This window comes from Monodon monoceros, unplaced genomic scaffold (assembly GCF_005190385.1).
Source record: "Monodon monoceros isolate NGI ecotype Baffin Bay Population unplaced genomic scaffold, NGI_Narwhal_1 Super_Scaffold_5, whole genome shotgun sequence".
NCBI classification, from domain to species: domain Eukaryota; kingdom Metazoa; phylum Chordata; class Mammalia; order Artiodactyla; family Monodontidae; genus Monodon; species Monodon monoceros.
The window spans coordinates 44,125,263-44,143,725 of record NW_021703782.1 but is presented as its reverse complement, the minus strand read 5'-3'; the positions used below and the strand labels follow the sequence as shown (position 1 = coordinate 44,143,725).

The following is an 18,463-nucleotide window of genomic DNA, read 5'->3' as shown; positions in this document are numbered from 1 at the left end:
CGTACAGAAAAAAAAAAAAAAAAAAGTGATTTCTTTTTTGTTTTTTTTTAAATTTAATTTTATTTATTTTTTTAAACAGCAGGTTCTTATTAGTTATCCATTTTATACATATCAGTGTATACATGTCAATCCCAATCTCCCAATTCATCACCACCACCCCCCCCACCACTTTACCCCGTTGGTGTCCATACGTTTGTTCTCTGCATCTGTGTCTCAATTTCTGCCCTACAAACCAGTTCATCTGTACCATTTTTCTAGGTTCCACATATATGTGTTAATATACGATATTCGTTTTTCTCTTTCTGACTTACTTCACTCCGTATGACAGTCTGTAGATCCATCCACGTCTCTACAAATGACTCAATTTCATTCCTTTTTATGGCTGAGTAATATTCCATTGTATATATATGTACCACATCTTCTTTATCCATTCGTCTGTCGATGGGCATTTAGGTTGCTTCCATGAGCTGGCTATTGTAAATAGAGCTGCAATGAACATGGTGGTACATGACTCTTTTTGAATTATGGTTTTCTCAGGGTATATGCCCAGTAGTGGAATTGCTGGGTCATATGGTAATTCTGTTTTTAGTTTTTTAAGGAACCTCCATATTGTTCTCCATAGTGGCTGTATCAATTTACATTCCCACCAACAGTGCAAGAGGGTTCCCTTTTCTCCACACCCTCTCCAGCATTTGTTGTATGTAGATTTTCCGATGATGCCCATTCTAACTGGTGTTAGGTGATACCTCATTGTAGTTTTGATTTTCATTTCTCTGATTATTAGTGGTGTTGAACAGCTTTTCATGTGCTTCTTGGCCATCTGTATGTCTTCTTTGGAGAAATGTCTATTTAGGTCTTCTGCCCATTTTTGGATTGGGTTGTTTATTTTTTTAATATTGAGCTGCATGAGCTGTTTATATATTTTGGAGATTAATCTTTTGTCTGTTGATTCGTTTGCAAATATTTTCTTCCATTTTGAGCGTTGTCGTTTCGTCTTGATTGTAGTTTCCTTTGCTTTGCAAAAGCTTTTAAATTTCATTAGGCTCCATTTGTTTATTTTTGTTTTTATTTCCATTGTTCTAGGAGGTGGATAAAAAAAGATCTTGCTGTGATTTATGTCAAGGAGTTTTCTTCCTATGTTTTCCTCTAAGAGGTTTATAGTGTCCGGTCTTACATTTAGGTCTCTAATCCATTTTGAGTTTATTTTTGTGTATGGTTTTAGGGATTTTTCTAATTTCATTCTTTTACATGTAGCTGTCCAGTTTTCCCAGCACCACTTATTGAAGAGACTGTCTTTTCTCCATTGTATATCCTTGCCTCCTTTGTCATAGATTAGCTGATCATAGGTGTGTGTGTTTATCTCTGGGCTTTCTATCCTGTTCCATTGATCTATATTTATGTTTTTGTGCCAGTACCACATTGTCTTGATGACTGTAGCTTTGTAGGATAGTCTGAAGTCAGGGAGTCTGATTCCTCCAGCTCCATTTTTTTCCCTCAAGACTGCTTTGGCTATTCGGGGTCTTTTGTGTCTCCATACAAATTTTAAGATTTTTTTGTTCTAGTTCCGTAAAAAATGCCATTGGTAATTTGATAGGGATTGCATTGAATCTGTAGATTGCTTTGGGTAGTATAGTCATTTTCACAATATTAATTCTTCCAATCCAAGAACATGGTATATCTCTCCATCTGTTTGTATCATATTTAATTTCTTTCAGCCATGTCTTATAGTTTTCTGCATATAGGTCTTTTGTCTCCCTAGGTAGGTTTATTCCTAGGTATTTTTATTCTTTGTGTTGCAAGGGTAAATGGGAGTGTTTCCTTAATTTCTCTTTCATATTTTTCATCATCAGTGATAGGAATGCCAGAGATTTCTGTGCATTAATTTTGTATCCTGCAACTTTACCAAATTCATTGATTAGCTCTAGTAGTTTTCTGTTGGCATCTTTAGGATTCTCCATGTATAGTATCATGTCATCTGCAAACAGTTACAGTTTTACTACTTCTTTTCCAATTTGTATTCCTTTAATTTCTTTTTCTTTTCTAATTGCTGTGGCTAAGGCTTCCAAAACTATGTTGAATAATAGTGGAGAGAGTGGACATCCTTGTCTTGTTCCTGATCTTAGAGGAAATGTTTTCAGTTTTTCACCATTGAGAATGATGTTTGTTGTGGGTTTGTCATATATGGCCTTTATTATGTTGAGGTAGGTTCCCTCTATGCCCACTTTCTGGAGGGTTTTTATCATAAATGGGTGTTGAATTTTGTCGAAAGCTTTTTCTGTATCTATTGAGATGATCATATGGTTTTTATTCTTTAGTTTGTTAATATGGTGAATCACATTGATTGATTTGCATATATTTAAGAATCCTTGCATCCCTGGGATAAATCCCACTTGATCATTGTGTATGATCCTTTTAATGTGTTGTTAGATTCTGTTTGCTAGTATTTTGTTGAGGATTTTCGCATCTATGTTCATCAGTGATATTGGTCTGTAATTTTCTTTTTTTGTAGCATCTTTGTCTGGTTTTGGTATCAGGGTGATGGTGGCCTCATAGAATGAGTTTGGGAGTGTTCCTTCCTCTGCAATTTTTTGGAAGAGTTTGAGAAGGATGAGTGTTAGCTCTTCTCTAAATGTTTGATAGAATTCACCTGTGAAGCCATCTGGTCCTGGACTTTTGTTTGTTGGAAAAGTTTTAATAGTAGTTTCAATTTCATTCCTTGTGAGTGGTCTGTTCATATTTTCTATTTCTTCCTGGTTCAGTTTTGGAAGGTTATACCTTTCTAAGAGTTTGTCCATTTCTTCAGATTGTCCATTTTATTGGCATAGAGTTGCTTATAGTAGTCTCTTAGGATGCTTTGTATTTCTGCGGTGTCTGTTGTAACTTCTCCTTTTTCATTTGTAATTTTATTGATTTGAGTCCTCTCCCTCTTTTTCTTGATGAGTCTGGCTAATGGTTTATCAATTTTGTTTATCTTCTCAAAGAACCAGCTTTTAGCTTTAGTGATTTTTGCTATTGTCTTCTTTGTTTCTACTTCATTTTTTTCCGCTCAGTTCTTTATGATTTCTTTCCTTCTACTAACTTTGGGTTTTGTTTGTTCTTCTTTCTCTAGTTCCTTTAGGTGTAAGGTAGGTTGTTTATTTGAGATGTTTTTTGTTTCTTGAGGTAGGATTGTATTGCTATAAACTTCCTTCTTAGAACTGTTTTTGCTGCATCCCATAGGTTTTGGATTGTCATGTTTTCATTGTCATCTGTCTCTAGGTATTTTTTGATTTCCTCTTTGATTTCTTCAGTGATCCCTTGGTTGTTTAGTAATGTATTGTTTAGCCTCCATGTGTTTGTGTTTTTTTACGCTTTTTTCCCTGTAATTGATTTCTAATCTCATAGCGTTGAGGTCAGAAAAGATGCTTGATATGATTTCAATTTTTTAAAATTTACTGAGGCTTGATTTGTGACCCAAGATGTGATCTGTCTTGCAGAATATTCCGTGTGCACTTGAGAAGAAAGTGTAATCTGCTGTTTTGGATGGAATATCCTATAAATATCAGTTAAATCCATCTGGTCTTTTGTGTCATTTAAAGCTTGTGTTTCCTTATTAATTTTCTGTGTGGATGATCTGTCCATTGGTGTAAGTGAGGTATTAAAATCCCCCACTATTATTGTGTTACTGTTGATTTCCTCTTTTATAGCTGTTAGTAGTTGCCTTATGTATTGAGGTGCTCCTATGTTGGGTGCATATATATTTATAATTGTTATATCTTCTTCTTGGATTGACCCCTGATCATTATGTAGTGTCCTTCCTTGTCTCTTGTAACATTCTTTATTTTAAAGTCTATTTTATCTGATATGAGTATTGCTACTCCAGCTTTCTTTTGATTTCCATTTACATGGAATATCTTTTTCCATCCCCTCAACTTTCAGTCTGCATGTGTCCCTAGGTCTGAAGTGGGTCTGTTGTAGACAGCATATATATGGGTCCTGTTTTCTGTATCTGTTCAACGAGCCTGTGTCTTTTGGTTGGAGCATTTAATCCATTCACGTTTAAGGTAATTATCGATATGTATGTTCCGATTACCATTTTCTTAATTGTTTTGGGTTTGTTTTTGTAGTTCCTTTTCTTGTCTTGTGTTTCCCACTTAGAGAAGTTCCTTTAGCATTTGTTGTAGATCTGGTTTGGTAGTGCTGAATTCTCTTGGCTTTTGCTTGTCTGTAAAGCTTTTGATTTCTCAGTAGAAACTGAATGAGATCCTTGCCGGGTAGAGTAATCTTGGTTGTAGGTTCTTCACTTTCATCACTTTAAATATGTCATGCCACTCCCTTCTGGCCTGTAGAGTTTCTGCTGAGAAATCAGCTGTTAACCTTATGGGAGTTCCCTTGTATGTTATTTGTCGTTTTTCCCTTTCTGCTTTCAGTAATTTTTTTTTGTCTTTAATTTTTGCCAATTTGATTACTGTGTGTCTCTTCATGTTTCTCCTTGGGTTTATCCTGTATGGGACTCTCTGCGCTTCCTGCACTTGGGTGGCTATTTCCTTTCCCATGTTAGGGAAGTTTTCGACTATAATCTCTTCACATATTTTCTCGGGTCCTTTCTCTCTCTCTTCTCCTTCTGGGACCCCTATAATGCAAATGTTGTTGCATTGAATGTTGTCCCAGAGGTCTCTTAGGCTGTCTTCATTTCTTTTCATTCTTTTTTCTTTATTCTGTTCCACAGCAGTGAATTCCACCATTCTGTCTTCCAGGTCACTTATCTGTTCTTCTGCCTCAGTTATTCTGCTATTGATTCCTTCTAGTGTATTTTTCATTTCCGTTATTGTACTGTTCATGTCTGTTTGTTTGTTGTTTAATTCTTCTAGGTCTTCGTTAAACATTTCTTGCATCTTCTCGACCTTTGCCTCCATTCTTTTTCTGAGGTCCAGGATCATCTTCACTATCATTATTCTGAATTCTTCTTCTGGAAGATTGCCTATATCCAGTTCATTTAGTTGTTTTTCTGGGGTTTTATCTTGTTCCTTCATCTGGTACATAGCCCTCTGCCTTTTCATCTTGTCTGTCTTTCTGTGAATGTGTTTTTTGTTCCACAGGCTGCAGGGTTGTAATTCTTCTTGCTTTTGCTGTCTGCCCTCTGGTGGATGAGGCTATGTAAGAGGCTTGTGCAAGTTTCCTAGTTGGAGGGACTGGTAGTGGGTAGAGCTGGCTGTTGCTGTGGTGGGCAGAGCTCAGTAAAACTTTAATCTCCTTGTCTGCTGATGGGTGGGGCTGGGTTCCCTCCCTGTTGATTGTTTGGCCTGAGGCGACCCAACACTGGAGCCTACCTGGGCTCTTTGGTGGGGCTAATGGCAGACTCTGGGAGGGCTTAAGCCAAGGAGTACTTCCCAGAACTTCTGCTGCCTGTGTCCTTGTCCTCATGGTGACATGCAGCCAACCCCTGCCTCTGCAGAAGACCCTCCAACACTAGCAGGTAGGTCTGGTTCAGTCTCCCCTGGGGTCACTGCTCCTTCCCCTGGGTCCCGATGCACACACTAATTTGTGTGTGCCCTCCAAGAGTATAGTCTCTGTTTCCCCCAGTCCTGTTGAAGTCCTGCAATCAAATCCCACTAGGCTTCAAAGTCTGATTCTCTAGGAATTCCTTCTCCCGTTTCCAGACCCTCAGGTTGGGAAGCCTGACGTGGGGCTCAGAACGTTCACTCCAGTGGGTGGACTTCTGTGGTATTAGTGTTGCCAGGTTTGTGAGTCACCCACTCAGCAGTTACGGGATTCGATTTTATTGTGATTGCACCCCTCCTACCGTCTCATTTTGTCTTGTCCTTTGTCTTTGGATGTGGGGTATCTTTTTTGGTGAGTTCCAGTGTCTTCCTGTCGATGATTGTTGAAAGTGATTTCTAGATAGCAATGACACAATACACGTTAAGCTCTTAGGAGAGTACTTAGCTTACAATAGATGATCTGTAAATATGAACACCCATGATTTTAAAAATATTACTTTTTAAAAATTTAACGGGTAATCTTTATTTCTAAGATTTCTTTTTTGTTCCCGAGGAGCATCTTATTTAAAAAGGGCAGGGTAATTTGTGACAACATGGATGAACCTGAAGGGTATTGTGCTAAGTGAAATAACCCAGACAGAGAAAGATAAATACTGGATGGTACCACTTATATGTGGAATCTAAAAAAAGAAGTTGAACAGATATTGTTGCCGGGGGCTGGGTGGGAGAAATGGGGAGAGGTTGGTCAAAAGATACAAACTTCCAGTTATAAGATGAATAAGTTCTGAGGGTCTAATGTACCACGTGGTAACTGTAGTCAACAATACTGTATTGTGTACTTGAAATTTGCTAAGAGAGTATTTAGTGTTTTTACCAAAAAAAAGAAAAAGTAACTATGTGAAGTGATGTGTTAATTAACTTGATTATGGCAGCCATTTTACAATGTACATGTAAATCATGTTGTACACATTATATTACAATTGTATTTGTCAGTTTTACCTCAGTAATGCTGGAGTAAAATCCTGTTTCACAATTTAAAATAATTAATAACAGGCAAAAAAATAAAAAAGGGCAGGCCTTCTTTTTGATTTATTATCCTGCTGCCTCTTACAGAGGATGAGAAAACTTAAATTTCTGTTCCCCACTTCCATTAACTTTGTTTTAATGGGGGTTATTTTCTCTGATTGGTCCCCTGGCCCACTTTTTTGAGTGGCTGTTCCATTTCATATGTCTGGTTATTATTCATGGTCTGCTAATATTTATAAATGAAGGACTTGATTATTCAGTGCGGGTAACTGATGTGGTCACTGCCTGCAGTTATGTGGGTTAGTGTTTCCTTTTTCCTGATTGATTTTCCCCCAAGTGCATGTATGGAGGTGATTGATGGGTTAGTGGTTTGATTCTTTGGCTCCACTGCTCCTCCTTTCAATGTGTTGAATGGGAGCTTGTAGGCCTATTCTTGGCTGTGCTATGCAGTAAGCTGGGTGTGTGTGGATGGCTCCTGTTCAGTGTGGGTGGCAAGTGTTCAACTATTTAAAAGTGGTAGGATTACGTACCTGATTGGAATATTCACTTTATGACATTTGACATGTTGTTGTATTTCTTTACAGGGATACACATGGCTTGATAAAAGCCATTATGAAATTATTACAAATGCAAGCTCTTAAGGAAGGACGTGGTGGAGAGAAGAATATTCAGGATATATATAATATTAGGTATGCCTTTTCTCCTTTCTTTTGAAACATTTTTTGGTGAATTGTTAAATAAGTTATGAATTGAGACATGCTAATCCATTAAGAATTAGTATATTTAACTCAGCAAGGACTGTGAGTCTTGCGCTCTCGGAAGTTAGTATTTCAAAGAGACAGGATTGAGATAGAGTTGACTACTATATGCTGAGTATCACCAACGTGGCTTTCAGGGTTGTTTCCTTGAAATTGGAATCTTTTATCCAAAATTCAGGTTGTTTGTTTTGCTCTGGGATATAGAACCATCTTCCCAATACTATGAAAAGTGAAGAGTTCATTGGACAGATGTACTAAGAGCAGGAGGGGCTTAGTTTAGGCAGGAGGGTAAACTTCCTCACTATAAAAAGTAATAGGAGGACTATTCAAGGGTTATTACCCAGGGCAAGATCAGTACTTAGGAGCATTGATTTGCCTTTTTTTTTTTGTCATCTTCAGAATGTAACATGGTAGAATTATTTTAAAAGAAAATATACACAGCAACAGTTATGTTGAAATATATTGGATTTTATGGGAGAGTTTGGATAAGGGAAAGTGTCATGCTTACTTTTGAAGGTGACCTTAACCATTGCCTTGAAGGTCCTAGAAAGTCATTTCTTAAGAGAGGGGCTCCTTAGTGAGCAGGGGATCCCAGAAGATGCCATGTAACCAGTGTATATTGTCCTGAAAACTCTGTTCAGTGATGCATCTAGAATATGCGTTTCAAAAGAATGAGACCATGAGACCATAAACAAGGGTGCTGGTTCTGGGGGAAAATGACTTACATAGGCTATGGCAATCCAACAGGGAAAGTAAATCATATCTGTGAGCTGTCATTGGCTTGAGCATACAAGACCTGCAGTTTTGAGCATTTGACACCACAGCTATCAGAAGCTGTGCGTGCCTCTCCAAAGTATAATAATACGTGGTACCTATTACTTACGTATATTTATAGTACTTTCCTTTTGATAATAAGTAAACAGTGTCTCATATATTACAGTGATCTTTCCTGATTTTTTTTAATGTCTTTATTGGAGTATAATTTTCCTGATATTTTAGTGCTATTTATCATCTTTATTTTTATGAGCACATTATCGAGTTTCTTAAGTCACTTTTTAAAAACAAGGTCAGATTTGCATTTTATATATTTTTTCTTAATTAAAAAGTTTTTATTTATTTATTTGGCTGTGCCAGGTCTTAGTTGTGGCACACGGGATCTAGTTCCCTGACCAGGATCGAACCCGGGCCCTCTGCATTGGGAGCATGGAGTCTTAACCACTGGATCACCAGGGAAGTCCCTGTTAACATGTTTTTTGAATGTTTTCAAAAACACAGAAAAGATGGAAGAATGTAGTACAATGGATTAGTTAATTCATTGTTAACTTATTAGTTAACTTGGTTTATTTTAAATTGGGGAAGCAAAAGGAAAATTATTTATTTGAAAATACTATGGAAACTTTGCGTGTGCAGGAGAAAGTTTTCAAAATTGATAAATTTGCTTTTCTTTTTAAAATATGCATTACCTTAACCAGAAATGAACCTGAGGAGTAGATGAGCAGAACTTAATGTTTCTAGATGAGTCGTATAAGCATGTGTTTTTTTTTTTTTTTTTTTTTGGCGGTACGCGGGCCTCTCACTGTTGTGGCCTCTCCCGTTGCGGAGCACAGGCTCCAGACGCGCAGGCTCAGCAGCCATGGCTCACGGGCCTAGCCGCTCCGCGGCATGTGGGATCTTCCCGGACCAGGGCACGAACCCGTGTCCCCTGCATTGGCAGGTGGACTCTCAACCACTGCGCCACCTGGGAAGCCCTGTTCTCTTTTTTTGAAAGAAGTTCAACCTCTTGGGCCAGAGTTCCAGAATGGGAAAGAATTCCACTTCATTGTTGTTCAGTTGGAGTTATTTACCTATTTTAAAATAGGAAAGCTATTGAAGTTTTACATTTTTATATAACAGTTTTATTGAGAATAATTCATATACCATACAGTTGACTCATCTAAGGTACAATTCAGTGGTTTTTAGTATATTCACAGAGTCATGTAACCATTGCAATAACCAATTTTAGGATATTTTCATCATTCCCTCAAATTCCTCAGCGATTAGCAGTAGCTCTATTTTTTCCTCCACCCAGTTGGGTATTTTTAATTCAATGGTTCGCAACACTGGCTGCTCAGAACCACCTGGGTATGCCTAAAAACAAACAAAAATAGGAACAATGAAATACCCTAGACCAACTGAATCAGATTCTCTGCCATGAGGCCTAAGCTTTTGTAGTTCCAAAAAGGTCCCAGGCAATTCTGATTGACAGTGAGTATAAGATGGTGTGTTAGCGGCTGTCTACTATGCATTCTGATCACCTGAGACCTTGTTGAATGGCAGATTCTCTTTCCTTAGGTCTAAGGTGGACTCAGGATTCTTGTCTAACAAGCTCCCAGGTGATGCTGATGCTGACACTGACGGTGATGCTGCTGTTTCCCCACCTGCTGTAAGTAGCAGAGCTATGAGCAGCATTAGCAGTTCCTGGGAGCTTGTTAGGAATGCAGAATCTTGGACTCCATCTCAGATTATCTGAATTAGAGCCCACATTTTAGTAAGATTTTCCAGGTAGTTCACAGGCACCTTTAAGTTTAAGAAGCACTAGTTTTGATGATGGTAGAAGGAAATTTTCCATCACACAGAAGAATCAGAGTTAGTGTCATTTTCATACTGATTGTCCTCACTGTGTGCAAGTGCTAAACTTTCAGTTACCTATAATGTTTCACCTGTTTTCCTATTTATAATTAGTTTTCTCCAGTAGTTGGTTCTTTTAACTGCAGTCTTGTTTTCAGAAGACAATAGATGCAAGGTGTGGATAGGGAGCCTAGTTTGAGGAGCTGAAATCATACTGGATATATAAGGTTTGTCTGTAGAGTGGTGGCACATTAAGAGGACCAGAATCAATCACCTGAGTTGGCATAATCCAGTAATGTTTATGGAGGGCCCTTATGTGAATGGCTGTTTGGCACTATAAATCAGTAGAGTGTAATCGAGTGTATAAGAGTCTTAAGTTCCTCCAGGGGGGATTGTGGGCAGAAACACAGGAGAGGTGAGCCTGGAGAGCAGATTTCCCTCAAGAGAGCTATGATTGCCTGAGTCAAGCATAAAATTGTCATGCTGTTTTAGAATCTTCTTTGCCACATGTTGGTTAGCAATATCATCCAGCCTTGGAGAGGAAGGCTGATGAGCTCTGTATGAAAGCATAAAAAGGATATGAGAAGCTTAGAACTCCACTGAAAGGTGTTCCCTGGTTATGCCGTAGGATTGACAAATAATTATAAGCTTTCTGGGCATGAAACTCATCTGTGTTTTTATGGTATTAAGGACTCTGCTACCATACAGTTGGATTTTAAGTGTTTCTCACTTCTTTTTGTCCTGATAGCTGATTAATTTGAATTATAGTAAAACAGAATATGTGGTCATCTTATTTTTTATTAAAATTTTTTTAAAAATTGAGGTAACAGTGGTTTATATTACTATTTCATGTGTACAACATTATATTTTGGCCTATATACACTACAGCATGTTCACCACGAAAAGTTTAGTTTCCATCTGTCACCGTATAGTTGATCCCATTTATCTGTTTCTCCCTCCCCCTACTTCCTTTCCCCTCTGGTAATCACTAATCTGTTCTCGGTATCTATTTGTTTGCTTTTGTGTGGTTTATTTTGTTTATTTATTTTTAATATTCCACATGTGAGTGAAATCATATGGTATTCGTCTTTCTCCGTTGGACTCATTTCACTTAGCATACTACCCTCAATGTCCATCCAGGGGTTGCAAATGGCAAGATTTCATCTTTTTTTATGGCTAAGTAGTATTGTACATATGTACCACATCTTCTTTATCCATACATCCATCAATGGGTAACTTAGGTTGCTTCCATATCTTGGCTGTTGTAAATAATGCTGTGATGAACATTGTGGTGCATGTATCTTTTTGAATTAGTGTTTTCATATTCTTCTGATAAATACCCAGAAGAAGACATTTGCAAATCATATATCCAATAAGGGGTTAATATCTAAAATATGTAAAGAACTTGTACAACTCAACAGCAAAAAACGAAATAACCTGATTAAAAAATGGGCAGAGGATCTGGGTAGACATTTTTCCAAAGGAGACCTACAGATGGCCAACAGGCACAGGAAATGATGTTCAACATCACTGTATTTATTAGGGAAATGCAAATCAAAACCACAGTGAGATATCACATCATGCCCGTTTGAATGGCTATTATCAAAAAGGCAAGAAATAAGTGTTGGAGAGGATATGGAGAAAAGGGAACCTTTATATATTGTTGGTGGGAAGGTAAATTGGTGCAGCCACTATAGAAAACAGTTTGGAGATTCCTCAAAAAATTAAGAATAGAACTGCCACATGATCCAGCTGTTTCTTTTCTGGGTATTTATGTTGTCATTTTAAATGGGTCTGCCCTGAATTGCTTAAGTCGTTCCAGTTAGGGAGTGAAGAGAGAGGGAGATGTGAGGACCCAGAATGTTAGCCAGTGGCTTCCCTTGGTTCCTGTGACTTTCCTGAAGGAGCTTTAGAGTGGGTCTTCTCTTTGTTGAACCCAGAGCTCAGTGGCTCTCAAACTTCCTGTGCCTAAGAACTGCCTGGGGAGCTTGTTATGAATACAGCTTCTCAAGCCCACTTGCCAGAGATTCTCATTCATTCAGTAGGTTTTGCAATGAGACTCAGGAATACAGCGGCTGGGTGATGGATATAGGTCATTTGTGGATCATGCTTGAGCAATATTGCTTGAGCCCCTGGGAACTTAGTGGTACCATATATGAACTTAGTAGTACTTAGCTGCAGGGAGCCCCTTGGGGTAGACTGGGAGGGGTCTTGAGTGGTTAATTGTGTCTCCTGGCCTCTGTTCCCTATTAGGAAGGCAAAAGGTTTGTTTGCTCCTAACTTAGGCACCGAGGCACCAAGTTCATCTTACTGCGTCTACCATGGACATTAGAGAGTCCAAGAGCAGAACCAAACAGCAATTCTAGTGGAAAAGCAATCCAGTGAGAGCAAGCCAAGTGTGGATGCAAGTGAGATTTAAACCTCACTGCTCTCTGTTCAATGAGTAATTCCATGACCCCAACAAGTTAGTGTTCTGCATGGTCAGACAGTAGACGCTGGTAGGAACAGGAGGGGAAGAGAGCCCTCAGCACCTTTCTACAAACCAAGGATGGTATTTAGTGTTTACAGTGCATAAGGAGCTCTTGCTTAGTTTTTCATGTATGTGTCTGGAACATGCACTTTAACAAGAGATTTGGATACAGAAGTGATCTACCCACCGTGCTTTGAGATACATCAGATTAGAGTGTGTGTAGCCAATAAAGTTCATTTTGTGTCACTGGACCCTTCCATAGTTCAGTGGCTTAAACAAGATTAATGGGGATATTTAAATGGAGTTTCAATTCCCAGTGCCTTTTAGGATGGGGGTAAACTGGAAGAACAGTGAAGCACATTTGACTGCTGTGATTAAACGAAGAGCATATGTCAAGTGTAAAACTCTAGGTGCAGGAGTCTCAATTCTGGTTGCACCGTTAGAGCCCACTGAGGAACTTTTAAATGTATTAGTTCCCTGGGCTCTCCCTAGAATGAGTAGGGGTCAGCCTCAAGCATTGGTAATTTTTCAAAGCTTCCTAGATGGTTTCCAGTGCGCTGGTTCAACTGAGAACTACTGGCCAATTGTTGCAGTGAGGCAGTGGGGCTTCATTGTTGCCAGACCTTCAGATCTTTCAATATTAATAACATTTTATATGAAATATCCTCACTAATAAATGTTGGAAAGCAATTCCAAGTTTTGAAAATACGGGTTAGGCAGACCGAACACGTTTGCTCACAGGATGCAATCCAAGGGCAACAGTTTGTGACCTCTGGTTTAGGCATTTAACTGTTTTCAAAAACTTTAAAAGCCCCTTTTTACCTGTGAACAATTTTTTTAAACATTTTTATTGGAGTATAATTGCTTTACAATGGTGTGTTAGTTTCTGCTTTATAACAAACTGAATCAGCTATACATATACATATATCCCCATATCTCCTCCCTCTTGCATCTCCCTCCCACCCTCTCTATCCCACCCCTCTAGGTGGTCACAAAGCATGGAGCTGATCTCCCTGTGCTATGAGGCTGCTTCGCACTAGCTATTTATTTTACATTTGGTAGTGTATATAAGTCCATGCCACTCTCTCACTTCGTCCCACCTTACCGTTTCCCCTCCCCATGTCCTCAAGTCCATTCTCTATGTCTGCGTCTTTATTCCTGTCCTGCCCCTAGGTTCTTCAGAACCTTTTTTTTTTAGATTCCATATATATGTGTTAGCATACGGTATTTGTTTTTCTTTCTGACTTCACTCTGTATGACAGTCTCTAGGTCCATTCACCTCACTACAAATAACTCAATTTTGTTTCTTTTTATGGCTGAGTAATATTCCATTGTATATACGTGCCACATCTTTATCCATTCATCTGTCAATGGACACTTAGGTTGCTTCCATGTCCTGGCTATTGTAGATAGAGCTGCAATGAACATTGTGGTATATGACTCTTTGAATTATGGTTTTCTCAGGGTATATGTCCAGTAGTGGGATTGCTGGGTCGTATGGTAGTTCTATTTTTCATTTTTTAAGGAACCTCCATACTGCTCCATAGTGGCTGTATCAATTTACATTCCCACCGTGTGAACAATTTTTATACTAATCAGTTAAAAAAAAAAAAAGCGACTAGTAAGATATCCTTTACTTCAGGCTTATTTTTCCCCTGCCCTTTTTGTTTGGTCTGAATTTTCTTTTGGTTAGTTTGAAGGGGAGCTCCTTGTTCATGAACCTCTTATTTTTTTTTTTTTTTTGTGGTATGCGGGCTTCTCACTGTTGTGGCCTCTCCAGTTGCGGAGCGCAGGCTCTGGACGCACAGGCTCTAGACGCACAGGCTCAGCGGCCATGGCTCACGGGCCCAGCCGCTCTGCGGCATGTGGGATCCTCCTGGACCGGGGCACGAACCCGTGTCCCCTGCATCAGCAGGCGGACTGTCAACCACTGCGCCACCAGGGAAGCCCCTGAACTCCACTTTTTAATAACACACTATGTTTAAGTTATTTCAACATTCTCTAACATTGACCATATGGGAAGTGCAGCAGAGAACCAACATTTGCCTGGTATTTTGGTTGCAAGCAAGAATGACGAAACTAAATTTTTATGATTCATAAATTATTAGAGGCTCATTTTCTCTGTAATATGCCATTTTTTCCCTTAAAATTTTATCATGTACTTTTGCTTTTAATTTTTCCTCTGCGTATTCATATTATGGCAATCTTTTTAAGATCTCTCTTGCCTCAGCTGAAGTGAGGAAATAGCTGTGAATTCATGAGCAGTAACTGCTTGTTCCAGAATTTGTGCATCATTCTGATGTGCCAGACAGTGGCTGACATGTACAAATATCAAATGTTGAGAATCTTATTTGTGGAAAGGGTTGGTCTGATCAACATCAAGCTGTACTTTCTGAAATAAGGGAATATTAAATGTTTTTAGCAGATGGTGTGCTCTGAAATGGGTGATAAGGCCAATAGTGATGGATGGTGATACCCTGAGTAGATGAAAGTTATGTACTCTATGTGTATTTGTGCATCTCTTTGTGCAGTGTTATGAGTTTATTTAGATGGAGAGTTAGTTTTAAGTACTTAAAGATGTGTGTCCAAAAGACTGAGGTACTTTGTGATTCATACCATTTTTGTTTTTGTTTTTCTCACTTATCTCTTAAGGCAAATACATTCATTCTTTAGGGTCATCAAACAGAAACAAGAGAAAGTCCCAAGATAAATACTGACACAAAGTGCACTAAGACCAGTTTGTAGTTGTGGATGTCAAAATGTAGCTCCAGTTTTAATTTTGATAACTAGCTTCTTCTCAGCATTAAGCCCTTTTTGCATTTTCTCTCATACCCATTTTGGTGTGTGAGATGGAGTCACCCATGCGAAGAGTGCAGGAAGAGCATTTCTAGATCTAGGGAAAAGCATGTGCCTAGCTGCTGCTGTGTGAGAGAGCCTGGTGCTCCAGGAGATCTAACAGGAGGCTGGGTGCCTGGAGCTTAGTGTTCAAGGGAGGGAGAGGCCAAGACAGAGGCCCAGGGGAGGTGGGCATGGCTTAGAAGATGCAAGACCATGGCAAAGGCTTTGGGCTTTCTTTAAAGAGTAGTGGGGGGACTTCCCTGGTGGCGCAGTGGTTGAGAACCTGCCTGCCAATGCAGGGGACACAGGTTCGATCCCTGGTCTGGGAAGATTCCACATGCCTTGGAGCCCCTAAGCCTGTGCGCCACAGCTACTGAGCCTGTGCGCCACAACTACTGAAGCCCGCCTGCCTATAGCCCATGCTCTGCAACAAGAGAAGCCACTGCAATGAGAAGCCTGTGCACCGCAACGAAGAGTAGTCCCTGCTCGACGCAGCTAGGGAAAACCCGCGCGCAGCAACGAAGTCCCCACGCAGCCAAAAATAAATAAATAAATTTATTTTAAAAAAAGAGTAGTGGGAAGTCATTGAAGGTTTTATTTTTAAAAGGTTTTATTTTTAAACTTATTCTGAAAGAATTTTAAAGTTCCAGAAAAGGTGCAAAAATAGTACAAAAAGTTTCCATATGCCATTTACCCAGATTCATCAATTTTTTTACCCTTTGCCACATTTGCGTTATCCTATCCATCTCTCTATATAATTAAAAAAATATTTGAGAGTAGATTACCTATATTCAGTAGGGTATGCTTTCTAAGAACAAGGATATTCTCATATATAACCAGAGTACAGTTATCAAATCAAGAAAATTTAACATTGATATAATACTTTTATCTATGGTCCACATTCCAGTTTTGCCATTTGTTTTAATAATGTCCTTTCATACCGTTATCCTTTTTATTTTTAGTGTATGGACTCTAGTTTAGGATCATATATTACATTTAATTGTCATCTGTTTAGTCTTTTAAAATTTGGAACTATTTGGAAAATTTCTCATCCTTTATGTTTTATAACATTGACATTTTTGAATACTATAAAAGTGATGCTATGTCTTTCTCAGGATATCATATCTGGAGACACTGATGTCCATCTTGCCACTCACTGGTGATTTTAATTTTGATTACTCCATCAAGGTGATGTCTGGTTTCTCTACTGTATAGTTATCATCTTCTTGTAACTAATAAGCAGTCTATGGGGAAGATGCTACGAGACCATGAAAATATCCTGTTCCTTGTTAAACTCACAGCTGCCCCACCCCCATTAATTTTCACTGTGATAATTTCAAAATGGTGATTTCCCAACTCTGCCACTCCCTTCAGATTTACTAGTGGCAGTCGAGATATAGATATGCTTTAGATGTGGACATAGTAGGAATCCCTGGGAATTCACTTAATCTATAGATTTTGAAGCCCCACCTCTATAGATTCTGATTTAGAAAGCTTGGGTGGGAGCCAGTGTGGGTACGTAGAATCCATGTATTTTTAAAAAGTCTCAAGAGATTCTGATGTGGAAATAGGTTTGGAACTCACTGGACAAATGGTTAAAACACTCAACAATGTTATATTATTTCATAGTGACATTAGACAAAGACAGTTAACTTTCTTTCCTCCTACATCTGCATCTTTAAAATGGGCACAATTAAGATATCAACCGTGGATATTGAGGTAATAAATGAGATTCTGATTTGAACTTATTTTCTTTGTAAGGGAAATCCAAGTTATTATGATTATTTATATTGGCAGTATGCTTCACATGATACATATGAATTTTTATAAAATCGAAAGAGGTTAATTAACTTTAAAATAGTATATGACTGAGTTAAGTTTGGAATATTTTTAATGCCTTTTTGATTGAGATATAATTTGTATACCATAAAATTCACCCTTTTAAAGTGTACAAGTCAGTGGTTTTTATTATACTCACAAAGTTGTTCAACTATACCACTATCTAATTCCAGAACATTTTTATCACCCCCAAAAGAAGCCCCATACCTATTAGCAGTCTTTCTCTAATACGTCCTACTATAGACATAAAACACTGCTTACTTTTCTATCTCTGGATTTGCCTCTTCTAGACATTTCATATAAATAAAATCATACAATATGTGGCCTTTTATGTCTGGCTTCTTCCACATAGCATAATGTTTTTAAGGTTCATCTACACTGTAGCATGATTTAGTACTTCATTCCTTTTATGGCTGAATAATATTTCACTGCATGGATATATCACATTTTATTTATTCTGTAATATTTTTGTATACTTACCAAGTCCAATGAATTTTCAGTGTTATTCCCTTTTACATTTATTTCTGGAGGTAAGCTACTTTTCCTAAGTTCCTGAAAATAAACCTCCTATTCTATAATTAAGAGTAGTTGTTATTGTTTCTCATTTCTATGCAAATTTCCTTATCGCATTTATTGTTTCTTAATGAGGTTGCTTAGAATCCCGTAACACTTGAAAAAAAAATCAAGTGTTTTTTTGACCATCAGCTATTGTCGTATGTTTCTGTTGTCAAAATAAGCATTTTGCTTTTTGGGGAGCTGATTATTTCAACAGTTGAATATATGATCTAAAGGGATCTCCTGAGGTGTAGATGTTTGGTTTTATTTAGCATAAAGGAAGCATGACACCATTATTAAATTTTCTGTACTTTACAGTCAAGCTGCCGTAGGGTTTGGAACCATTAGAATGCATTAATATGTTTTATTTTGCTGAAGTTACAAAAACTTCAGTAGTTGGGGAGCCACCATTTCTAGTCACATAATATATAACTTTTTTTGGGAAACAGAAGCGTACTTTATAGTTTTTTTTGGAAGCAGGAGTTTAACAAGGCTGAATTGCAGTAATTACCTTAGGTATACTTAGCTTTAATTTACTAGCACTTACCCTTTTTTGGAGGGGAGGTCAGGACCTTCTTTGAGAATCTCATAAAAGTTTTGTACCTTCCCCTAGAAAATGTACACATGTACATGTACTCAAAATTTTGCATATAATTTCAGAGGGCTTGTGAATTCTTGCATTAATGGATAAATGAAATTTTTTACAGAAATTAGGAAAAAGAAGGTGGGAAAGAAGGGGGTATCAGTGTCAGATCTGTCCCTGAGAAAGCTCAGTAGAGTTGAGGATAAGAAAGAAGCTAGGGCAGTAATCGGGAAAGCATAGCCAATAATACGTTCCAAGGGCCATCTGTCTTTTTTATTTTTCGGCATGTGAGACCTTAGTTCCCCAA

At 38.3% G+C, this 18,463-nt stretch overlaps 1 protein-coding gene across 3 annotated transcripts in view; it reads left to right on the top strand.

Moving 5' to 3' along the window:
- FOCAD (focadhesin) overlaps nucleotides 1-18,463 on the top strand; it is a 311,528-nt gene that overhangs the window by 50,852 nt on the left and 242,213 nt on the right. For all 3 annotated transcript variants that reach the window (XM_029202338.1, XM_029202336.1, XM_029202339.1), the window contains exon 5: nucleotides 7,091-7,195. In XM_029202338.1, coding sequence (XP_029058171.1) covers nucleotides 7,091-7,195 — 105 coding nt within the window. The remainder of the gene's footprint in view (nucleotides 1-7,090; nucleotides 7,196-18,463) is intronic.